We start from the raw sequence: 24932 nt of genomic DNA, 5'->3' as shown, positions 1-24932 counted from the left end.
TGCAGTATAGTCCAGTGGACGCCTGACGAGTGGTTAATAAGAAAGAAGGGAGGCGGGCGGCCTTGGCTTTACAAATGTGGGCTTCGCGTACGCTTGTACTCATTGAGACAAGTCGAAACATACATGCATTCGAGCTGGGCTTGGTATTTTGTTTACTGCGGACGTTTTAGATCGATGGTGCCACTCGGAGAATTTGGACCCCTGTCTAGCGAGCACAGGACGGCGAGGTCGGGAACCTGTCCCTGTGTCCACGACGCCACCTGCAGGAACAGCATCTTAGTTAGCTTCAACGTCGACGAGGCTGAGGCTCGGGCTGAGATTGTGGACTGCGCTTGATGGAGAGGTTGCTGAGAGACCATCTTGGTGTACAGATTGAGGGGATGGAGTCGGTACGGAAGTCATGTCAGCCAATTTTCGTCATGGAAGACGAGGACGGAAATTCGGGTACTTTCTGGTAGATCCCGTGGTGACACAGGGTGTACCGCTGTTAGCAAAAAGCTGAGCTATGACGCGACCGTGAGGCAAGCAAGGCTTGACATTGACAGGATCGGTATCGTTCGCCTTGTGTACAGGCGCAACGGCCCTTCCCACTAGCTCTACATGCCTCTCCCACATACGTTGCGGCGTATCGTCCATGTCACTTTGCGATCAGGGCGAAGAGAAACATCGATTAGTCAAGGCTGCTGCTTCGATCTCCCGTCCGCTACTTTGACTTGACGGTGGTGCATCGACTGTACCGCAGCACTTTGAGACAGAGGTGTTTGCGATGAACGCATTGCAAGTCAAGTAGAAGCGCTGGAGACGTTTGCTGTACGGTCGATCCTGGGGTGACTCGGCCCACGTTGTGTTTTCTAAGAATGGGCAGCATACAACTGCAGCGGACATGTGGATGGCTCCGCTGTCGATGATCACTGCCGCCTTCTCATTCAATCGGCCTTTTTTTCAGTTACTCTCAGGCTCTGGTAGCTGCGATCGAGGATGTGCGGCAATACAAAATGCATAAGACCATTGGAGACTATTACGTGCGCTCTTGCTGGTGTCACAAGCTATTGCCACTTCAGTGATGTTCCCCGTGAAATTTAGGTTGCCAAGTGTTTCGTGTCCGTCAAGATGCGCTCGACCTGCAGCCTGGTCTACGGAGTCTGAGCCTGTGGTAGGCCTGATATTCGCCGCCGATTGTCCGCTTATGCATCATGTATCCTGGGGTAACTTGCTCCATGACCCGTCCTTCAAAATTCCCCATTTCAGCGTCGCGTGCTCGCCCTTGCGTTGCTGTCTGGCCACCCACCTGAACTCCAAATCACGCGCTAAACTCTTCCTCCTCCACTTGTCCATTCGCTGAAGTCGCCGGGTGAGTGATGACACATCCGTGATGGAACAAGCACCCATCCTATCCGGCCGTGGCAATGCCATCATGCATGCTTCCCATAGATGCACTCCGCTGCGAAGCTAGGGCGAAAGTACGGAGGCTGTTTGATTGTGTACAATTGATCCTGGGGTGACTCGGCTTACAATACGTGTCCTGATCTTGGGTATTATGATATATGCAGCGAGGACGTGAGAAACTGTCTTCGTGTGCGTCGCTGGCGCTACCTTTCGCCCATCTCCCAACTAGGTAGCTCGTGACGATGTAGCCTGCTAAAAGGCACGGCCAACAAACCCCTATGAGCCCACTCTAAGTGATGCATATTCCATAGATAGAGAGGTTGCCATGCTGATGTGCGTCTGTGAGGACGTACCCATGCGCAGTTTACCTGAGCCTGTAGCAAGGCCTAATGTTAGCTGCTGTCAGTCCATTTACGTATCGTACATCCTGGCATAACTCGATAGGTGTTTACTTTCGATTTCCTATTCGTACACAAGATTTGCCAGTGGCTTCGTGCATGCTATGTGCTATGTACGCCCTTTGCGTCGCCGTCTCATGGTCACCCACCCGACTATGGAATGTTGACTATCCCCGCTAAACTCTTTCAGCCGCCAGGCAGCCGCCGTCAGGTCCGAGCGCTTCACGTGACTCTCGCTAGCGGCTTGGCCGAAAAACCTATATAAACCGCTTGATCTCCGTCCCTCTCTTCTCTTTCTCAGCTCTCTTTGCCTTTTGGTATGTACCCCCAATGGTCAACTTTGTACACGCAATTTTTCTAATCCCCGCAATAGGCTTAGATCAAGTGTAGTATCTGTTCTTTTCAGTTTAATCTCTGAAACGAGTCTACGGACTCATTCAAGATTATTCCTATTTTTGTACCTGGGTCTCCTCTCACTGGGCTTGCTCATAGTTGAGACCACAGTGTCGCCAGTCTTGCACTACCTCTGGCCGACGCGATCGTCATTTTTCATTGAGCTGCTTCAGCGTTGCTGAGCACTTGAGGAAGAAGTCTTTGCTCTTTCGATTGAGTTATTGATTGAGATGCTAATATGACTATGTCAAACGCGCGACGATGTCGTGCCTGCCTGTTCGCGTCACGGATGGAGTACTGGTTTTCATTGCTCACACTGTATCCACCCTGGCTCGACATGTAGCTATTGCGGATGGTTCACTATCATCCAGCGGAGATTCGCCGCCGCAGCGCCAATCCAAACACCCCAGCCGGACCAGCCTGTCGTTGCGAACACAGCGTAGCCTGCAGTAACTCAGTCCGCCGTCGCCACCGTCCTCGAATCCCTCAATATAACGTCATGTATCTCGCCGCGACCCCAACGGTGACAACATGCCCGGCAGCGGTCGACGCTCGCAATGGTCTCAGCACCATCGCTACACTCACCCGAGCAGCGAACATCACCAGAAAACACGCGCCGACCGCAAGCCAACCGCGTCGCTGTGGATGAAAATTTGCGTCAAGAAAGATCCAGTCTCTTCGTCTATATAAGCTATACAGGGGAAACTCAACGCCTCATCCATTGCTAGACTTGCGGGACGAATCCCAAGCCACGCACTACACAGCCAGAGCGACTCTTGTGGCCAAATTTCCACTGTTTCCGTTCAACTCCGCAAGAATTTGGTCTCGTTTCGCTGCTTTTGCTCCCGCAATGCTGGTCGTACTGGTCGTGTTGATCGCCGAGAATTATTGCACAAATTGCAAAGATTGTGCAGGCAACACTGATGGGGTATGGATATCCACGACGTCCGTATCGTCGGTGTTCTTAGCATCGAGCTGGTCAAAAATGATCTTGGAAATGATGGCAGCATCGACTACGCTGTGCTCAGCTGATACCGCTTGTTCACACGTGGGGTCATCCACAAGAAGCGCAGCCATCCTGTGGCCGACCTGCACCGCATAAATTTTCTGCAGTTTTTTCAACTGAGCCACGATGAAATAAATGTTCCTCCGTGCCGTCCTTGGTGACGCCGTTGTCGGTCGGACTTGCGCAGCAAATATGATTAGAGAACTCGCGCCGAACGGTAGGGCAGCCGCGTTGAGATCGCTGAGGACAAAAATTTGCGCAAGGAAGATCCAGTCTCTGCATCTACATTGGCTATCCTAGAGGAACTCAACACCTCACCCACTACTAGACTTGTGGGACGAATACCAGGCCACGCATTACATGGTGAGAAAGTTTCTGGCGATTCGCACTCCACGCTGACTGGCAGCGTCTCTCATGAAGGCCGAAGTGTGCTTACACCACAAGCGAAGAAAGACGAGAAGAGTGTCAGGCATTGGTATTAAGCCCGGTAGCATGACCCCAAGCCCGAGTGGACTTGATATCCATATACATTAGACACAAAGCAGCAATCAACAGTAGTAATATTGACAGTCAACAAGCCACTAAAAACCATCCTTGGTGCACCTCCCCGCCCACCCACCGCATCCCCGCTCATCCACTCAACTAACCCTCACCTCCGTCGTCCGCATAATCCCTCCCACAACCACCCCACAACTCTCATCACTCCCTATCCTCCGAATCGTCTTCTCCTCCTCACTCCCCTCGCACGTCTCTCCGCTCCCACACCCACTCGTAATGCTAACCGCATACCCGCTCTTCGCACCACCGGCATTAAGCTCGGTAGGCTTCTCCATCTCGCTCATAGCCTTGCTGTGTGCCCTCGGACGCCCTCCATCGAGCTCCCGATCAAATGGCGGAACTGTGAAAGTCGACGTGAAGTTCGTGAATGTGGTGAACATGGTGAGGTTTGATGGGGTGCGACTGTGTGCACGCGAGCGTGTGGTTGGTGTTTCGAAGAGGTCGAAGTCGAGGTCCGAGGTATGGTCGTGGAAGCGCGCTGGCTTGGGCCGCGGTAGAGAGAGGAAAGTAGGCGTGCTGTAGGACTGTGGGTAGGGCGATGGAGGTGGTGAGTCTGCGTCGAAGCAGTGGTGTGGTGGTTTATTGCTCGAGGAGCGGCGGATGGAGAAGAAACCGGATAGAGTTGAGAAGAGGGGTTTGAGGGTAGGCAAGCAAGCTGCTGTTATGCCGGCGGTCATTTCGACGCTTTGGAGTTGGTCAGCGCGGCTCTTCGTGTGTGGTATCGCTCGCTGCAGAAACGCTTCGATGAAAACGAAATGAAGAGCAACATAAACTCCCACCACCGATGAGGTCGAAAACAAAAGAAAAGTCTTGGAGAATCACGAGCCCAACCGTCCACGAGGTCAATAAAGTTATATCCCAAACGCTCACGGGTTCCAGCCTCAAAGCGGTAAAATAACAAGCCGTTACCATGCCCACGGGTCGCGGTGGTACCGTATGTGGTACTTGTGCGACCACCTGCGACACGCACGCATCCGATCGCAATCTTGCACAACTCAAATCTGCAGTTAAAGCACATGACAGAGAAACAGGACCGGTGAAGTGGGAAAGTGGCGGAACTCACACGCTCAAAATGCATATGGTTGCGGCATGGCTGTTGGGCTGTTTAGCTGGGACTGTAGTGGAAGGCGGAGGGTGATGGCCTTACGAGAATGTGGAGGTAGTGTTACGTAGGTCGTATAGCTTAATGAGTCGGATGATGGCTGCGACGGTGGAGCTAGGTTTGTAGGTGAGTAATGCGCAGATGCGTGGTGCGGTGAAGCGTACATGAGACCGAGGCTGGCGATAATAATCCTGGGCATCGAGAAAAGCTTGTTACGATTGGTGTGGTGCGAGCTCCAGAGTATCGACATGGGAAGCATGGCGAAGAAGAGATTAGTAGCGGCATCGATCGCTACGAAGAGTTAGGATTGTTCGTAGCCAGGATAGAGACTTACCAATGTAGAAAACAGTCACATTTATGAAGGTAAAGTAGGACATGCAGTGAGCTTTCGCTCTCCGCATGGGGCCCCATGTTGCTCCGATCGGTATGCATTCGAGAAGGATGGTCGTGAACCAAGCGAAGCCAGTTGATGCAACGATTACTAGTATTCCAACATTAGTCTGACAACAGGTACTGGAGAAGATATAGCCGCACCGACCATGATGTACAAGAGCCGTTTGTAGACCGTCCTCTTGACAGTGCGGAGGAGAAAGCAGGCGATAGAAGTCTTGATGAATGTAATGCTGGCGGTAGAAGACAGAGCGCAGACCCAGACATGAAGGCCTAGTATTTGATTGCCTAATGCGGCATCCCCTTCAAAGTTTTGACTGCCGGATCGATGAACAGAAACCAATGAGCCAAAAGCTGCAACAAGACCGACCTAATCAAGAACATAAGCTACTATCGCAGATGTGTTTCGAGAAGCTACTCACAACAGCCCCGAGCATAAGCCAGTCATCGATGGCGAAGAATCGAGTTAGTTTTATACGCGTGTAAATTCTGAGCAAGAAGATCAACAGCGCGAATGAAACCAGCGTAGCGGCAATGGCAAGATAGGAATGCTCCCTGTTGTAGGTCGAGGCTTGGATGCTCGCGAGTTGAGTACGCACCACCTGCCTCGCACCGACATGCATTTCGTGAGCTTTTTCCTTTTGTTCGCTCGATCGGGGGTACCATTCGCGCAGGGCTGTGGAATTGTAGTAGAGTCAAACACATAACCAGTGTGCGTTGTTTGATGGACAGCATGGGTTTTGCGGGACGAGATACAACGTTGTTATGAAGACTTTGCAGTGTGCGACGCCCAACTGGTGGATCTTGCCCTGGTGGTGCCACGACATAGTCCTTGCGCTGTGTCGCCTGCCAAAATGCGCGCTCGAAACAAGGAGTCGTGGCCAGCGGTTCGGCATCTAATCCGGGGAATATGACACTCCAGACAGGGGATAGTGGATGGCAGAAATTGCGCAAGAACGTGGAGTGGTGGAGTTGGGCGTGCCTGCATCGCTTCCATGCAGAGTTCGGAAAGACCTGCATACACGAGCGCCACAAGGAAAGAGCAACGGCAACGGCCGGCAGTCGATTATATGAATCTCCGATCACCCCACCATTCTTTTTCTTTGGGGCACCTTTCTTTGAGTGATTTCGATAAAGCCTGAAAAAGTAATGCCGAAAGCCACGCACTAGTGGTTCAACGGTTCGTACATATCATCTCCACGGCCACCAATTTCAGCGAAGAACACGATATGTTCTATGCACAGTGTCCAGTTTTTTAAGAGATATACATATACTGAAGGGTATCATGTGCTGATTTAGACTATGCAGGACACAAGGTCTGAATTCGATAGATGCTTTTTCGACAGGAATGCGGCCGCTCAGCTGGACAGCAGACATGTCGCAAGTGTGGCTGCCTCTCAACGGCCGCCACTTAATTTACTTTGCCTCACTCTTTCTGCAAGGCCTTTTCCGATGTTGTTCAACGTCGGAGTGGCGCGGTATCCACCCCAATATTTGGTCGGGCAGATGAGAGCACGTTCTCACGGTCTTCTCTGGCAGTACTGGGAGTAGTACCGTTTCATAGAGATCAGCTCGACTCCTACGGTGAACATTACTATAGTGCGGCCGACATTCAATCAGTCACGTGAGCTCAAACCGGCCCCGGGGTTTCGTGATTATTCCCGAAGCGGGTCCTTGGGACATGTGACCGAAGAGATATGGGCCGCATGGAGGAAGGATGGGAGATGAACATGTGTTCTTGTTCCATAGTTTGGTTCGATATGTGGGGTCGAACCGTAGGACTAGCGTCCAGCCTGCATCATTGCAGGAGGTTCAGCCGAAAGCGGCGAGTCGTATGGTACACTACTCTTGAACCTCAACTACCAACTCTTGGCCTTCTTATGTTGAATAGCTTTCGCATTCTCAAGAACCGTTGGCAGTCTGTCCTCATGATGCAGGGCAGAGTTGAAACTTTTCCATGACATGAAAAGAATTCCCATTAGCTATCGCGGGTAATGCCGCTAGAACGTGATGCAGGTGGCACACTTACGGCTGGTTCGGGCCCGTTATTAGTAGGTTGTACAAGTCGACCGTGCACGGAATTGAAGGCATACTGACATGGTGCGGTCTAGCCCACCATTACGCAACCCTACGACTAGCGGTCTTCTAGCCTTTTCATCATGTTCTCATGAAGCAGAGTCGATACCTCCGCGCATTCTAACGTTCAAGGACAGTGTCAAGCACAGCATGAACTCACTCGAATGATCCCTCCACCACCTGTTCGCAACGACTCGGCGCGATGGCTGAGGTCCCTCCAGAGGAACTCGCCAAACTGGCAAAGCAGAACAAAGGCCCAGAGATCATCGCGATTGTCAGCTCCTTTATGGCATTCGCTATCATCTCCGTGGGCTTTCGATTGTTTACACGTCTCAAGATCACCAGGATGTTTGGATCGGAAGACATCTTTATAATTCTTGCGATGGTAGGACTCTGAGGTCTTGTCTTCGAACGCTCACTAACACACTCCTATAGGTTTCGTCAGTCGCTCAGGGCGCGTTCCAAATCAAACAAGTCGAATGGGGCAACGGCAGACATCAAATATTCATCGATTACAATTCCACCGAGTGGATGATGATAGTATGATTCCGGACCTCTACCACTCCACAGGTCGGACTAACATGAGTAGTACCTCTATTGCAGTATTCTTGCATACAACCTTGCCATGTTCCTTGTCCGATTTTCGATTCTACTCCAGTACCGGCGCATCTTCATAACTTGGCAGGAGATCTGGACTCCGAATACGATCGTCATGGTTCTTTGTATCGCTTACGCAATCCAATCGACCCTCGTTGGAGTATTCCACTGTATTCCTGTCGATGCGTTCTGGGCCTTGAAGAAGAGACCGACTGCAAGCTGCGTCAACGACCATGCGTGAGTGAACTGGCCGCTGTTTCGTCACTGGCACTGAGAGGTCGCAGATGGTATTATGCTAACGCCGGGATAAATGTTGCACTCGACCTCCTTATAGCAGCATTGCCAATGCGAGCTATCTGGTGCCTCCGCATTTCCGTGAAGCAGAAGATTGCACTTCAATTGATCCTCACAGTTGGTTGGTTGTAAGTTGCCTCCATTGCCGAACCTTCGCGATAAGAACTTACCCACCAAAGCATCTGCATTGTCTCCATCCTCAGGCTACTCGCGTTGATAGTTCTGGGGAATCATCCAGAAGATACATCGTGGTATGACGCTGCGCCGGCCTACCTCTCGGCAATCGAAGTCAATCTCACTATCGTATGCGCTTCATTGCCAGCCCTGAAGCCATTGATCGCGAAGGTAGTCCCAGGTTTCGTATCAAGGCAACTCAGTAACGGAAGGCGTGTCAACCGAACTACGTCCTCTGATCATCCATCTTTTGTGTGTCCAAGGCGGAACCAAAGCTTGTACACCACGATTGAAAGCGGACATGACAACCGCTCTGAAGAAAACTTCGCATCGCCTTCGCCTTGGCCTTCCGATCGCATCATTGTCATGAAGGAATTCGAACGACACTCGTATCTGGCATGAATTTCCAAAATCCGGAGAGCACCGACCGTCAGGTGAAAGGTCTGGCGCACCCCCAAAAAAGCATTCAGCCAGATCATAATTTTATGAGAGTTGCGACAACGTTGCAAGACAGCTCCAAGGCCTCCTCTACGGTTACTGAAATGTCTAAAATTTCAGCCATTAGGTAGCCATGATCGACAAGTATCAAGCTCAAGTTCAAGCATTGGGTGATCTTCGTACCGATTGGCATAGCCCGGGCTATCAGCACTCGCACCCGCTTTCGGCATTTGTCCTTGGGAGTTGCGTGGATTAATCTGTTGTGAAGATGAGCATCGGAGTGAGTCGTCTACGTCATAGCCATCACATTTAACCAAGCTTACCAGAAACAGGTTAGTGCAATTTCAGATGCGTTATCTCTATCACGAGACGTGGAGTTCCTAATAGACCTCAAATCACGGACTACATCCGCGGCAGAATATATACTACTACTGCTGCTGCTTGATGACTCTATCCTTCTCTGCGGTCACGAAGCACGAGCCGGTGTTGCCACCCCAAGGATCTCGCGGATCGATGCAATTACACGCTTGAGGGCGTCTCGAATGCATTATGGTGGTATGGATCAGTCGATAAACCTCGCTATTGGGAATTGTATTGTTAATTCGACTATACATACTCCCACGCATTACATATTGTTTCATCCAGCCACCAAACAAGCCGGCCTCTCCTCATGCAGTTTTCCATTTTCCCATTCGCCTTTATGATTGTTTGAAGCTTTATTCTGGAACTCGTCTGCCTCGCCTAATGAGATGTAGCCATCGGCAGCCCAAGACTTCTCAGTCGTGTCACGCAACTTGTACTGCTCGATTGGAGTCAGCTCTCGATAGTCCCCCGTGGGAAATCTTCTACGGATTGATCCCTCAGTTTCAACAATGGCAGCCCACTCAACTGCACTGCTAGAAGAATCGTCGAACTTGTAAGTCCTAAACTCGCAGTTCTTCCATCCAGTTCCTGTCGTCTCTATTAGCCAAACACGGACACAAGGAATCCAGCAATCACTCACCAGAGCCACTACTACTACCCTCCCAATCTTCCGTGAAGTAGTGGTTGACCCCACCATGCGCAACAACAGCAACAAATCCCTCCGCTTCCTCCCGAATAACCCTCCTCGCCTCGCCCGCACGCTGCTCAGTCAGGCCCGTCGTAGGTCTAAACCTTCCCGACTTCTTGTCATTCCAGCCCTCAAACACGTGCGAAAAGTCCACAGGCTTGCCTTCGAACTCTTTACGCAATTGCGCGAGTGGAGAACCTGTATCGCATGCAAAATCCGAAGTCTCCTGCAACTCTGGCAGTGCGATGATGCGGAGGTTGGGATTAAAGTGGAGCACTGTCCGGAATGTGAGGAGGGCGGTGTAAAGGGTTCGACGCATAGGAGACGCGTATATGCAATTGATCGAGAATATATCTGGTATCTCGTGGGAAAGTGCGATGCTTTGTTGTTCGCCTTCAGGGGTGAGGAGGGTGTCCGGTAGATTGTAGTCTTCGCGGAGGTTGTGGTAGCCTTGGGCATGGCGAATGAGGTGGAGTTGTGTGGGTGGCATATTCGCGGTGTTTGTTGTGCGTGACTGGTATTAACGGTATGTGTTGACCAAACTTGCTCGTGTGGATTGAAGACTGGGAGAAGGGATCAAATATATAGCGATCCAACATGGCAAAAAGGCACTACGTAACAGTGAATGCTTGTGTAAGAGTTGGATAAACGACTATGATGTGTAAACATCCATCTGATAAAGGACACAGATTGAAAAGAGAATATGCAAGGTATGTAGCTGGTTATCCCAAATCGGCATAGCTTCTGGGTTTTGTAAGTTCTGCGAGTGTTCGTTTGCAATTTTGTTCCTCTAAAAGTAGCCAATGAACACTGGGCTGCTAGTGTGGATGCTTTTTCAGCATGATGTAGTGGGTCGTAGAGGCACATTTGTAAGCACGACTTGCGCCAAACTAGTACCGGTACCTGATGAGCTAGAGCCAAGCTTGATCCAATTCAATGTCCTCATCGACTGCCGTATTCTCTTCCCTTTGACACTGACAACTTTTGCCTATCGCATTTTTAATGAGCATGCACATTGATTCTTGATATCTCGAAATCAAGGGTTGCGTTCTGATAGTTCAAACCACCACGAATCCTCGAACAATCACAAGATCTTGCACCAGCTAGTTCTACGCGAGCATTGATGTGTTTTTATCGATGCACCTACGCGTCTGGCTGTCGTAGGGACCTAAGAATAGACTAGACATAACAGGACGAGAATTCCCCTGGGAATACTGCAGAGGTGATGTATTTTGCGCCCAATGCCCTGGCAAACAATGCAATCAACTTCGAATCGAAGTCTTTGTAGGAAGCGAGCTTTGACTGCTGGACGGGTACAGGTGAGCTTTCTTCTTCATCTTAAGTATGTACCGCAAGCTACCATAGGTAAGTGAGTTGAGGTTCGGATGATCGCATTTGTCGCGCTTCGTTAAAGGGTGTGCCCTTTCCTACTCAAGTGTTACGCATAGTGTGGAGGCGTATTTCAAATGCGCATAGGTCGGTTCTTTTGCGCAGGCCTTAGCCATTAAAGAGGTATGATTCTGTTGTCGAACGCAAGAGGCAGCCCTTGAATGATTGCGTAGTCAGAACCTTCTCGCCAAGTTAGAATTCAAGCGGTAACAATCACGAGTGAATCACAGGCCACCGTAGATCGCAGGTTTCAACTTTGGGGGCGGTCGTGGCACGCCAGGCCCAGTTCTGGAGCGGTTACACGTGCCACGTGATAGCGCGTCCGCTGCGCCTTCCCGATGCATTGCTGCTCACTTTGATTGCGCTTTCTTATCCCGCTTTTATATTGCTCCTATCACACCTCTGCCCTCGATTAGCTCTTGCTGGTCGGATCCATAAACCTTTCGACCAACTCCGTCTCTCTCGCGTGCAAACAAGTCTGCACATGAAGACTTCAAGCAAACAGCCATCATGACAGGCGCTCTGAGCTGCGAGCTCGTCGACGACGTGGTTTGTGTCCACAAGGACTTGCGCATCTCGTTTCAGCGTACGATCCGTGTACCCGATAATGGTCAGCAAGTCTCTTACTTGCCTCCATCGCTTGGAAAATTTCCGCTGCAAAAGGTGTCTCAACACGCGACCAAGATGACAGAAGCCATGGTTGCGAAGGGCGGACTATTCTTTCCAATGCATCGTGAGTCTTATGACACCAGAAGTGCGTATTGTGAATGACTGCAGATATCACATAGAGTCCGAGGCGATGTGGATCAACTTCCGTTGCTTGAGTAAGCTGCAGTACCATATCAAAGTGTACGTTGGCGGGGTCAATGCCATGTCCGGGGAGCCTGCCATCGAGACCAATGCTACTCGCCAGGAACAGCTTCAACGCGGCGACCGCACCTTGCAGGACTACCTTGTCGTTCCAAAACAGAATTGGCTTGACGGGATTGCCGATTCCGATGGAACCGTACGTCAGTTCGTCGCTATGCCTTTTGGTAGTGGCCATTCTGTCGAGATGCAAGTCACGGGTCAGGATGCGGCAGGTGGTATCCAGATTGAGGTGACTCCACGCAAGCCTTATCGACATCTTGCACGCAAGCTTCTTGGGCCTGGTGACATTTCGATTCAGGTCAAGACACTTACCGGAAAGATCATTCCACTCCTAGTGTTTCAGGAAGAGACCGTTGAAGACGTCAAGGTTCGTCTTCAGCACAAGGAAGGCATCCCACCGGAACTCCAAGCTTTGATCTTCGCTAGACAACAACTTGAAGGTCAGTACGTTTGCATTGCCCAACATGCACGAGCTAACAGTGATACAGATGGCCGCCCACTGAAGGATTAAAATATACAGAAGGTTTGGAACCTGAATGATCCAGCCTATGACGGGCTATGTGCTAAATCTACTAGGGTGATGAAATGCATCTTATCCTGACGCTTCGACGTGGTGGTACTGGGCCACTGCCTCGCGAGATGAGTATTGCTGCTGGTGGGAAGATCAAGCAAGCCATTCACGCAGACACTTACAGCAACGAGTGGCTTTCCGACCGAACCACTGTCTTCAACGTGCAGATTCTGAATTCGGCCGCGTACAAGGTCGTCACTGGCAATCCACCACCTTCCAAGCCCATCTGTGCTCAAACATACGCCGAAAATGGCATGCCGTTCTTCGCGATATATGAAGAGCCTAGCGGTATCTCGGGTGATTTCGGTATGGTGAAATCGGTCGCGCAGATTGATGGCATCGAGGAGAAGAATGTGAACCCTGGCATCCACTAAATTAGCCACGCTAGTAAGTCACTGAGTCATGAATAGTTGATGTTGGAGTTTGACACACGCATAGACAACCATCCCACTTTGGAGATTGGTGTCATCAATCCCAACGGCCCTATGCGAGCATTTCGCACCAAGCGCGATTTGGAGAACGAGTACAGCGGGTACCACGTGGCCCACTTTTGAGACTTCCGAAGCACTCCCAAGTGCCCTGAGGATTTTTTCGTCTTGTGATAGCGTGGAAGGAAAATGCTCAATCAGGGTGACAGGCATGGTTTCTGAGGTTTGCTAAGGAAAGAACTTGTTTGCATGGTAATGAGGAGCAAATGGCCGACCGATAGACGCGATCTTCGACGCTTACATTGATAAGCCACGAAAATCGGAACGGGAAGAGTAAGGATAAAGCTCACAGGTAAAGAAGTCACTTCAACGTCAAGCAAACGTGAATGCAGCTTCCTCGTATGTCGTCTGCTCTACGTGAATCTGGCAATGTAAACCGGGAGCTTCAATTACGGCCACTTGTGACCGTCAGTTATGACTGACCATCACATCCAGCATCTCGTGTTGCTCTGTCGGTCATAAGCTGCGTTTGACGATAGCGTGGCATTCACGATGCAGCGCACCTTGAAAGGTCGTATATACTCCGGCCCCTCCATCGTAAGTTGCCTTTCCGCAGCTATAAATATTTCGCGACCATCATGGAGGGATCACGCCAGCCTCGCAAGCGTCCGCAGTCCGAAGTCAAGCAGTTCTCGCATGCACGGCCTACACACGGACAACGTCGCACACGTAGTACTCGTACTACTGCAGGTATCAATCCAGCGAATCAGCATACCCGTGAAGACACTCCAGCGATACCAAATGCTTTTGCTGAGTTCAAGTTTTTCGACGATGAAGAACCAGGCCCAGGTGAGGTGCCACTTCCTATCGACAATCGTCTTTCACTAGGTTTGAGCGGACCAGGCTCTGCTGCAGTTTCCGAGCTGTCTCCCGAGCGTCATCTAAACCATTTAACGAATCCTGGAACGTATGTCTTGAGTGATTCAGCTGTACCAGACACGCCACCTCGACTTTCCTTCCCTCAGTATATTGACGAAGATAGACTGAGGCTAGGCGAACTTACACATCCAAGCGGGAGTCCGGTACTGAGACGCGAAGTCATAGTGAACGTCGAAAGGCCCGATTTGAATGCATTTGACCAAAAGCTGGATCATGACCCTGGCGAAACAGCGGAACATTCCGTAGAGACCCAAAAGGTTGCAGGCCTCAGGTCGATTGCCGAATCGCCAACACAAGAGGATGAGCTGCCTGTTCTCCGAGGTAGTGCTCTTGCGGCTTTGAATACGCCGACTGTCTCTGTTGCGAAGCATGTCGCCAGGGCTGATCAAGGTGATTCGGAGAACCAAGAGCCAAAAGTCGTCAACGTAAGCAAGAACAGCAATGAACCGGAGTTGCGGCAGCGAAAATATTCGGTCGATCAGAACCCCCAGCACACGCAACCCGTATATAATGGCGCACAAAAATTTCTTATCCGAAGGAAATCTCTTCCTATAGCCGCAGAATTTGCGCCGGAGACACCTACCACCACGTTGGAAGCGACGCGAGAACTTTTGAAAGATCTTGTAGACCAGGAATCCGGGACCAGGAGTATTGAATCAGTCGTCGACCGTAACGAAAAAAAAAGACGGTATCGTCCGCCGGACATGCGGTGCCGCAATCGCAGTTCGCAACTTTGGGATCGAGCATCAGTTCCTCCAATAATTCATTGTCTCAGCCTAGACGAAAGAAAGCATCACAGGATATCAGGGGAACAGCAAAGGAGACTCTCACCACCTCGCAAGCCCGGCCGGCAACGCCAGGCCCAGCTGTGCGACCCGCGTCGCCACCGCTACATCGCAATGCTGCAGATAACCGCAACCCGCTGGAAAAGCAAGACCGCGAAACCTGGACACTCTACAACCTTTCGTGCTGGACTGACAAAGCATTCCTCAAGACGCTACTCAAAGGCCCAACGGTGGAGTTTCGCGTCGAAGCGCATAGCGACCCTTTCCTGACCAACGTGTCCCAAGAAATGTTGAAGCATTTCTGTGGTGAACAGCACCTAGCCCGCCTCATTCGGGACTACAGTCTGCAACCTGACCTACGAACAGAGGATGGCGGGGAGAAGAATATTCTGATCTTCCCAGAGAGGTCCGTCGACGCCACCGCCATACTGCGCATAGTCCGCTACATGCGCCGCTGCTGCATGCGCACAACCACCATCACGAAACCTCACTTCCAGCTCCACGCCCCACCCTCCCTGGAAGCAAACATCGAGACCATTCGCGCGTGTAATATCTTCGGGCTGTACGCCGACGCGCGCCGCCTCCAGTACTTTCTCACCGATAAGAAGATTCCTGGGGGGAAATTGACTATGGAAGATGTGGAGACGATCTGGGAGGGATATGGCGGGGGCCTCAGAGATAGCGTGTACACCGATGCCTTGCTGACGCACCTTGTGTACAACGTGCTTGGTTCTGATAGCGTCGATCGTGAGGACTTTATGGTGCTCCTTGACCAGGAAGAATTTGCAGGGTTGAGAGAGTTGGTAGGCACGGAGTTGGGGATCAAGAAGAGGGCTGCAGAAGATAGGGAGATGTTCCAGATGCGACTTCAGCTCGAACGCGAGGAGAGAGTGAATCAGGCCCTTGGGAAGGGTAAGCGCCTGACTAAGATGGAGAAGATCAGGGCGAGTAGGGGGCCAATGGTGCAAGGGCGTTTGCTGAGGGTGCTGAGTTACGATGCGTTGTTGGAACCGGATTTGACGGCTGAGACGAGGTATAAGGCGAGACCAGGACTAAAAAGGAGGTCGCTGTCTACTTCAGATCTTACGGATAAGTCGAATGAGGCAAAAGAGCCAGAAAGACTGGACTCTGCCGGGAGACTTTTCCAAAATGCGTTGAAGGAAATAAAAGAATCGGGAGCGGGCATTGGAAGAGCCGAAACGATACTGAAAGAACCTTCTGATGCAGAAGAGCGGATCACACTTTCAGCTATACGGACACCCGGCAGACCAGCAGGCCCAACACCTTCCGGTAGGAAGCACAGGAGTGGCAGGCCAGAACAATGGCGAGGTCAGCATTCGGAGGACACCCGCCCGGAGGTGCCACCAAAGGACCCACAACCCGGTGTCGTAGGCATAGGAGGGGTACGGCAGGAAAAGACCACGCTACTTCGAAATGCAGCAGCGCATCCTAATACTCAACCGCAAGATGCGCCGCGAACGCGTTTGTACGCTAGATCAATATCGTCTGGTGGCTTGCTCGGCAATGGTGGGAAAACACAGCCAGGGTCATCTGTCGTGACTTCGCAGCGGGCGCCTATGCTGAGGTCCCGAACAGATCCATATTGGGCAACTCTGGGAAATCAATCTCGCCCAGCGAAGAAAAAGACTCCGAGCAAGCTGAAGCAGGTGTGGGATGAGATGCGAAACTTCTTTTGATACGTCATACTGCAACGTCAAATAATGTTTTCATACCACTCCGTTACATGGGAATGAGACCCGAGTACATGAGAACTACTGCCTTGTAATTGAGTGGAAGGAGTGTCCTTTTTCGCGTAGAAGGGTCTTTCCAGGCATGCCTAAGCGCAAGTTTGGAGCATATCACGCGGCTCGTATGCATAATCTCACATGTAAAAATCGGATACAACAGTTTTCAATAGCTCTTGAAATGCCATGAAGTTGTAGGATTGAAGAGAGCGAAAGTACTGGTAACGTGCTGCTCGGAAGGCCGGTACACCGACCGCCGATTGGCCGCTTCCCCTTTTATGTGGATCCTAATCTCAGTCGCTCCAGCAGTCACATCAACCACGACTTGACCTCAATCCTGCATCAAGGCGCAGCTCAGTCTCAATGGCAATTTTAACATGGTTTGCATATACAAAAACTATAGAATTCACGATGGCCATACCCTATCATGTGTTCCGTCGCACACAGTTCGTTCCTCGAGAAGAAGAGCATGCTAATGAAATAAAGATATAGAGAAATGCCGCCCCTCGTTGCGTTTTATGACTCATCACTCATTCATCGTCGGCGTAGCCTCATATACCATTGCCGCATCGACTCACTTCCAAGTGGTCTCAACCGTCACAGTCGAGCCGGTCGTGGGAACGGTGTACTTTCTATTGTCACCCGACTCGTACGTGACCGATCCGCTCGACTCAACCTTAATGAACTTGTACTCAAAGCTTGTACCTGCCGGCAGGCTAAGGGTTGCCGACCAGAGCGGGTTCGACGAGGTATACTGAGAAGCCGATAGCGCTGCGGCCTTCGACGAGTCCCAGCTGCCGAGCTGGGAGATGGAACCCGCGATCTTGATCGTCTGGCCGTAGGATGTCGTGGCCTTCTCGTTGAAGGTCACCGCTACCGCACCACCGGTTGCCGTCGAGGCTGCACTTGAGGTCGTCTTGGTTGCCGTTGCCGTTGCAGTAGCCGTTTTGGTCGAGCTTGAGCTTGGGGCGGGATTCGAGCCTCCTGAACCCCCGATGGCGATATCGGCACACGTCAAGTATATTTGCGGAGTCTGGAAAGAATTCCACTTGAAGGAAAGTAGCGTGTGGTTGGAAGTGTAGTTCGGAATCTTGATCTTCGAGCTGACAGTGTAGCCCCCGGCAATGCTCGTGTAGCACGAGTTGAGCGGCGCGTTGTCTACACCTTGGCACTTGGTGTCCTGGAACCCTTTGCAAGTGAACCAGTCGTTACGCCAGCACGCTTGGTCGGAGGTACAGTCGGCATTGTAGTCGCACGTCTGGCCGGCAACATCGGTACATTTGAGCTCGCCCGCCGTGAAGCAGTCTTCAGCAGCCTGCTTCTCTGCGTCCGTAGGTAGGTACGAGGGGTCGAGGAATTTGTCCACCAGGGCCTGGTCCTGGCAAATTCGGTAAGTGAACATGCCTGTTTCACCGTCAGTCATTGCTTTTCATGGGTACTCAAACACCTTAGTCTAAATTAGGACACTAGGGATTGGTACAAGCCGCAATCCGGTGTTCATGCATTGTAAGATTACAGAAGGGTTCATACCTCCATGGTCACCATTGTGGTCGAGACACCACTGTACATCTACCACATCGCCAGCGTTGTATGTGATGACTGGCTGCGATCCCCACTTCGGACCAGGCTGATTGTAGTCTACACTGACTCGGGAATTATATCCACACGGCCCACTTCGACCCACTTGGGCAGAGTCAAGATCAGGCCAAGCAGTGACTGGCTCCAGGATCGTGCACTCGGGGCAAGTGTCCACTCCAGCCTGTCTCTTCATTAGTACAATTCGATCGCATCCTCTTGGATACGGTACACACCTGAGCGTTCAAACCCGTCCGGCTCATTGGAGAACTAAGGTAACCATGAGCGGCCACCGAAGTGGCGAAAGCCAAGGTCTGAACAAGCGAAGAAAGCATATTGTTAAGATGATCTCTCTGAAACTTCGAGATGCGAACAACTTGAAGATGTCGCTCTTGCCATATCGACTCTGAACTCACAAGATATATACACAACCGTCTTCGGTCGATTGTCCTGTTCAGTCAAAGGATCATGTGAGCATAATTCACTTCAACGTCCGGAGTCCTGGAATCTCATGCTGTCTCTCGACCTCAACGACCATTGGCTCAATGTCGGGGTTCGAATTCTTTCCGGGGTAATAGCCAGTTTAGCGGGTGAAGACGATGCGGAGAATAACGACTTCAAGATCTTCGTCGTCACGATCGCAGTCTCGAGCAAAACGGTCCCACGAGCCTGGTTTATTGGGCGAGAGTCGGATTTGCTTCGAAACGATGCCTTACAAGCATGTGCGATTGGACAAGAGTCGGAACGGAATTGTTCTTACAGGCCAAAGATCACATCACGAGGATCGCATTTAGTTTCGAGCGGGCCGCTCCTTAATTAAATCCATGTGTTACGCTGCGGGGCCAAGCCCCAGATGGGTCCAAAACCGGGAAATTGCTGTCCGCTAAGCCACTTACACAGTACTCCGAGCCTACAACCTTCTAGGAGCCTTTTCATCTTTAGAGCCGGTGTAGTTAATGCAGTGCTTACTGCCCCGGGTAAGGCGCGTGCGGCATATGTGAGCATTTCGCGATGGTGAAGATTCTGGGGTCTCCATGCCTCGGCTGTTAGCCCTGTCGATCGCGGCAATTGATTCAAATCCGGGGAAAGTGCATCATTCAGCATGCAGCGAAACATTTCTCTCAAGCTTCTGCAGCTTCCTAATTTGGTAATTTGACCGTTCAGGTACGTGTTTTGTCGGTCAGAAGACAGGCATGGCTATGGAATGTCATTGGTGCATCCATGTTTGCTGCGCCTTGCCCGATACGGAACGCCGCGCCCAGGGTCACAACCATACTACGGAGATAATATCCTTTATGAAACGAGGCTTCGCCTGTAGGTAGGGCAACGACTTCTATAAGAATAGGCACGAGCCTGGTGCAAAACGGACTTCAACCCAAGTTCTCCTGCCGGGCCCTACCTTTCTTTTCAAGATCAAGCAAGATGTTGTTCTTCCATTTGATTATTTCATTGCTCTTCCAGGCCGCCTCTCTTGTCTCTGCAGCGGACACGGCGGCATGGAAATCTAGGAGCATCTACTTCGTCCTCACTGACCGTATTGCTCGAAGCGACAGTGATACTGGAGGTTCTGCATGCAGCAACTTGGGGAACTATTGTGGAGGCACCGTAAGTCCAGCGTATCCCAACATCTCCACTTAAATATGCTAACCATATCAACAATAGTTCAAAGGCCTCGAATCAAAGCTCAACTACATCAAAGGCGCGGGCTTCGACGCCGTTTGGATTACTCCCGTTGTTGCAAGTACGGATACCCTACCCATTCACGGTCGATGACTGACGGTGGCTACAGACAGCGCTGGCGGATATCATGGCTACTGGGCTCAAGATCTGTATTCCGTGAACTCGAACCTTGGCAGCGCCGACGACCTCAAGAGCCTTGTCAGCACCGCTCATTCAAAGGTAAGACTCATCATCGTAGTGATCATGGTGTCATCACATACTCATCAAACTTGCAGGGCATCTATATCATGGTAGACGTCGTAGCAAACCACATGGGCCAAGGTGCAATCTCGGATAACCGCCCCGAGCCATTGAACCAGCAGTCTTCGTACCACGCTGCTTGCGACATCGATTACTCCAACCAGAGCAGCGTTGAGAACTGCGAGATCGCCGACCTTCCGGACGTGGACACTCAGGATCCCACCATTCGCTCACTGTACCAAACTTGGATCAAGTGGCTTGTGAACGAATACTCCTTTGATGGAGTACGAATCGATACGGTATGTAGCAGATGGCGCTGGAGAAGCCACTGAATCGGTTTTGCTCACTCAAGACAGGTAAAGCATGTCGAAAAAGAATTCTGGACCCCCTTCTCCGCCGCCGCCGGCGTGTACACCATCGGCGAGGTTTTTGACGGTAGCCCTTCGTACGTCTCGGGTTATGCAAACACCATGCCGGGACTGTTGAACTACCCCGTCTACTATCCCTTGAACGCCTTCTACCAGCAGACGGGCTCTTCCCAATCACTGGTCGACATGATCAACACGGTCAGCTCGTCCTTCCCGGATCCCGCTGCTCTAGGTACCTTCATTGACAACCACGATAACCCTCGCTGGCTGAACGTGAAGAACGATCAAACCTTGCTCAAGAACGCCCTCGCCTTCGTGATTCTCTCCCGCGGTATCCCAATCGTATACTACGGCACTGAACAAGGTTACTCTGGAGGTGCCGATCCCGCTAACCGCGAGGACCTCTGGCGATCCAACTTCAACACGCAGGGAGACCTCTACCAAGCCATCGCAAAGCTCAACAGCGCGCGCAAAGCCGCTGGCGGCCTAGCAGGCGACGATCACACCCACTTGTACGTCGCAGACCAGGCATACGCATGGAGCCGCGCCGACGGCAACCTCATTGTCCTGACCTCAAACGGCGGAGGCAGCTACAGCGCACAGCACTGCTTCAACACGCAAAAGGCGAACGGAGCATGGACAAACACCTACGGCGACGGCGCAACCGTTACCGCCGACAGCAACGGCCAAGTCTGCCTCCAAATCACCAACGGTGAACCCGTTGTCTTGGTCTCGGGCGCCACCTCCACGTCAGTCCCATCCACCACCTCTCCCTCCGCCACGCTCACGACCCTGCAGACAACCTCGACGGCATGCCCGACATCTGTCTCAGTGACGTTCACCGAGAAGGTAACCACAGCGTTTGGCGACACCATCCGCATGGCGGGAAACACCACGCAGCTCGGCAACTGGACACCTGCTAGCGGCCCGGCACTCTCAGCCGCGAGCTACACTTCGAGCAATCCGATCTGGACGGTGTCGTTGGCGTTGACGCCGGGGTCTACCATCCAGTATAAGTTTGCGAAGGTGGCGAGTGGAGGGGCGGTTACGTGGGAGAAGGATCCGAATAGGGTGTATACGGTGCCGAAGTGCCAGGCTAGTGCGGCGGTGAGTAGTTCGTGGCAGTGAGTGGGGATGCTGGATATGTAACGGCCGAAGAGTGATAGCAATTTGATATTGTGCTGCGTAACTTCCTTGATTGATTACTGTGTTCGGAAGGTGAAGAATGCTTTTTCCAAGAGCCGCATACTGAATAAATGATGTATACGTGTACCGATGTATACGCGCAATGTCAGACTGAGGACTAGATTCGAAGTTTCAAACAGTGCACTTGACGAATACCGTGCTGCCAGAACATTCTCAATCGATTACTACATTCGGAAGGTGAAGATTGGTTGAATCTGTATACCTGTAACATTGGGACTGATGTCCGAATTCGAAGAGTCGAACAGTGCAACGTTATCCAGGTTCCAGTGTTGTAACGATGGACTGGCAGCCATATGCGGATGTTTGATACGCGTCACCGGCGGCAGATCTGGACATGCAGACTTCGCATTCAGGTGCAAATAAGTGTCTCCTGGTCAATCTTTCAGCTCCAGGCCTTCAGATCCATGGCCGCGTAGCTTGCAATAAATGCAGTGTCGCATCCGCCGGGCGTAACATGTAGGGCTGCTGCACCTGCACCAAAGCAGCTGTGAGGGGAGGGTGGATTTAACCGTGGCAGGGAAGGCGCGTCCCACCCCAAGGCTCGCCTGATCATCAACGCTGCGCCCAGGTACGGATCAACGCTGCACCGAGTTATCCGTCATCACGACTGCTCCTGCTCGTCTACTATAACCACGGTGATGGATGCTCTAGTGTAGCTGGATAATTGCACAAGGTTATGCTATCGTTGTGGCGGCGAATGTCACGCATGTGCCGGCCAAGCACGCGCATGCAGGGCTGAAGTTCCGATCCTGGCAATGTGGAGAGGAGACCTCGACCCGCACGGCAAGTTTTACGTTAGACTATCCTCAACTGTACGACGTCGCTCGAAGATGCATGTGCGGGAGTTGCTTGCTTCTCTTAAGCCATGCCGGAGCCGTCGTCGTCTCGTCCGCTGCGATGGATAGAATCCTCCAGCATGGCTTCCGCGGAGAACAAAGGTACGTGAGAGTTCGAGCGGTGTAGCAACCCCGCGGCGTAGCTCGAGACTGATGGATAGCAGAAGCCAACTCAACAGACCAAAATGAATCGAAGACGCGGGTGCGTCGACAGCCGCGACAGCGCAAAGGCCCTCCCCAGCTGCAATTCGTCACTGCGACCGACCCATCCGACTTCAAGGGCGAGAAGGCGAAGCGAAGCGTACGGTCTCAGGCTATGATCCAGTACAGATACCAATCGACGGAGCAGAAGAAGCAGAACAAGAAGAATCAGGATACCCAGGTCAAACGCTCGCGCGCGCAGCCGGTGGAGCGCGTGGTCCCCGCAGGACAGAACAACGACGACGACGACGTTGTCCTGTTACCCCGGCACGACTCACAATCGCATGCAGACGAGTGGTGGATCTCGCAAGGCCACGATGCGGATGTCGATGCGTCATGGACGCCCTACAATGCCGCAATGGTGCCTGCCCTACTCGCCTAGCTACAGAAAGGCAACGATGGCTATACCGCTAAACAGAGCCGCGCAGCGCGTGATCGAATGGGAGAAGGAAAGAGATGCGATATTGCTTCAACTGCTGGCCAGAAGACTCACGGATTCATGCATTGGCGGCACCATGGACCCCTTTCGAGTCATACCCAAGTTTTCCACTCCAGAACTTGACTCTAACAAGCTCGTCCGCAACTGCAACCGCATCTTCGTGTCGAAACAAACCCTAGCCAGGTGGGTGCCGGCTATGCTAGCGCACCCGCATATACTACTCAGTTCCACGATTATGTCATCTACCTGGCGGGATATGCTTGATGGCATATGTGGAGAGAGCAGGCGCACCATTCTCATCAAGGCTGAGATCATCGGTTGGATCAATGAGCGTCTTCGTCACGCCGATACAATGTGTCGCGACGATACTATCATGGTGATCATGCATCTACTCATGGGTGAAACCTGGAGCTGCAATGAGAAGACGCTGGACATTCATATGGCAGGCATCGCTAGGCTCATGGCCGCTAGAGGGAAGCTGGACTTACCTGCCACCTTCGACACGGTTGGTATGGCTACTGCAATGTAAGTTCTCTCCAGCTGCTCGAAGGCGTCAACGTTGTCTTACCTGCAACAGTGTATGCGGACATGTACCCATCATCTGTGAATCGGCTCCGTACCCTCTATTGTGTGAATTTCAGGCACCCGACTTTCCAGTCGACGAATCCATGGCGTTGCCTGAGTCCCCGCTCTACTGCCCGCGCGAGCAAATGCGATCCGTCGTCACCGATCCTGCATGCTCCAAGCATACCTACAATCTACTCTGCGACGTGCGAGACTTGACCGACGTATTCCTCGCTTATAGTGATAGCTTGTCAACTATCGGCGATGCAAGAAACGAAGTCGACAAGAGCCGGCTTCAATCTCTCTCAGACAACTACAATGCAAAAGTGGCTCAATCCCGCACCAAATTGGCTTCAATGCCTTCTGCTTACACACCTGGCCTCCCGACTACGAACGACTGGATCTACGAGGCATGCCGCTTGACAGCGTTTATATACATGTCAGCAATCATCACATGCCTTCCTTTCTCAGTAGCGGCCGATCCCGCACAAAACGCCGTCGTGTGCGCCGCGCCGTCCGTTGCCGAAGAGGGTCTGCCGACCAAACGCCTCACTGAGTCGCTCTACGAAGCTCTAGAGCGGACGAACACGGGCGACTCGTGGAACAACATGGTGGGCGTGTTCTACTGGGTGTGTGTAGTTGGATCGGCGGCAGCACGCACGCCTGTAATCATGTTCACATACACCCGCCCAAGTGAGGGTAGCGAAGCGTATTCCACGTGGGTTAAGCGCTGTCTGACCATGTATTCAAGCCGTACCTTGGCCCAGATGATCTTCGAGCACCCGCTGCCTCTGCTCGTTACGCAGAAGAAGATGCACAAGATACAAGGGTTGATTGGAAGGCATGCATCGCAGTCACGAGCTTTTCGGAGGCATTCATAAGCGTGGTCAGGCGCTTGTCGAAAATAAGCTTTTGCTCGGCGTTTGTCGGACTTTGGCTCCACCTTACAACCAAAAGAGAAAAAAAGGTTCTGACTCTTGGCTGCGTGCAGATCTTGAAGGGCGGATATTTTTGATTTGCTGAGGAACCATATCTTCTTCCGGTACCAACAGCGTGGTTAATGTCATGTTTCGGTTTGGTGGGCAGGCGCTGGTGCGCGAACGACCGCTAAAAGACCCCAGCTAAGAGCTGTCAGAAAAGCAGTAAGACTTAATCATGTTGATCTCAGCATGCGGGACTACCATGTGGGCGCCCTGAATATGCTGTCATATGCCTATCTGATCTGGACCCCGC

The 24932-nt window shown here is 51.8% G+C and overlaps 7 protein-coding genes across 7 annotated transcripts; 4 read left to right on the top strand and 3 right to left on the bottom strand.

Moving 5' to 3' along the window:
- Nucleotides 1-3062: 3062 nt before the first annotated feature.
- On the bottom strand, nt 3063-4121 carry N0V89_010095 (uncharacterized protein; the record flags this gene model as incomplete). The annotated part of the gene is made up of 2 exons (XM_056218840.1): nt 3063-3195; nt 3973-4121. The coding sequence occupies 2 exons, from the start codon at nt 4119-4121 to the stop codon at nt 3063-3065; spliced, it is 282 nt and encodes a 93-aa protein (XP_056068105.1).
- Nucleotides 4122-9449: 5328 nt separating this feature from the next.
- On the bottom strand, nt 9450-10353 carry N0V89_010094 (uncharacterized protein; the record flags this gene model as incomplete). The annotated part of the gene is made up of 2 exons (XM_056218839.1): nt 9450-9763; nt 9816-10353. 2 exons carry the CDS (start codon nt 10351-10353, stop codon nt 9450-9452), a joined length of 852 nt encoding a protein of 283 aa, XP_056068104.1.
- A 1409-nt stretch (nt 10354-11762) lies between these two features.
- On the top strand, nt 11763-13067 carry N0V89_010093 (uncharacterized protein; the record flags this gene model as incomplete). Its single annotated transcript, XM_056218838.1, has 3 exons — nt 11763-11985; nt 12041-12570; nt 12699-13067. The coding sequence occupies 3 exons, from the start codon at nt 11763-11765 to the stop codon at nt 13065-13067; spliced, it is 1122 nt and encodes a 373-aa protein (XP_056068103.1).
- A 692-nt stretch (nt 13068-13759) lies between these two features.
- N0V89_010092 (uncharacterized protein) lies at nt 13760-16542 on the top strand (the record flags this gene model as incomplete). The annotated part of the gene is made up of 2 exons (XM_056218837.1): nt 13760-14729; nt 14852-16542. 2 exons carry the CDS (start codon nt 13760-13762, stop codon nt 16540-16542), a joined length of 2661 nt encoding a protein of 886 aa, XP_056068102.1.
- A 622-nt stretch (nt 16543-17164) lies between these two features.
- Nucleotides 17165-18500, bottom strand: N0V89_010091 (uncharacterized protein; the record flags this gene model as incomplete). Its single annotated transcript, XM_056218836.1, has 3 exons — nt 17165-17994; nt 18121-18349; nt 18402-18500. The coding sequence occupies 3 exons, from the start codon at nt 18498-18500 to the stop codon at nt 17165-17167; spliced, it is 1158 nt and encodes a 385-aa protein (XP_056068101.1).
- A 1087-nt stretch (nt 18501-19587) lies between these two features.
- N0V89_010090 (uncharacterized protein) lies at nt 19588-21581 on the top strand (the record flags this gene model as incomplete). The annotated part of the gene is made up of 5 exons (XM_056218835.1): nt 19588-19770; nt 19828-19906; nt 19955-20064; nt 20121-20384; nt 20442-21581. The coding sequence occupies 5 exons, from the start codon at nt 19588-19590 to the stop codon at nt 21579-21581; spliced, it is 1776 nt and encodes a 591-aa protein (XP_056068100.1).
- Nucleotides 21582-22524: 943 nt separating this feature from the next.
- Nucleotides 22525-23078, top strand: N0V89_010089 (uncharacterized protein; the record flags this gene model as incomplete). Its single annotated transcript, XM_056218834.1, has 2 exons — nt 22525-22597; nt 22660-23078. The coding sequence occupies 2 exons, from the start codon at nt 22525-22527 to the stop codon at nt 23076-23078; spliced, it is 492 nt and encodes a 163-aa protein (XP_056068099.1).
- Between the last annotated feature and the right edge of the window lie 1854 nt (nt 23079-24932).

The sequence above is a fragment of the Didymosphaeria variabile genome (genome assembly GCF_027946475.1).
Source record: "Didymosphaeria variabile strain IMI 356815 chromosome Unknown scaffold_7, whole genome shotgun sequence".
Taxonomy (NCBI): Eukaryota; Fungi; Ascomycota; class Dothideomycetes; order Pleosporales; family Didymosphaeriaceae; genus Didymosphaeria; species Didymosphaeria variabile.
Note: the sequence above shows the minus strand (reverse complement) of the source record. Positions and strands in the feature narration are given on the sequence as shown.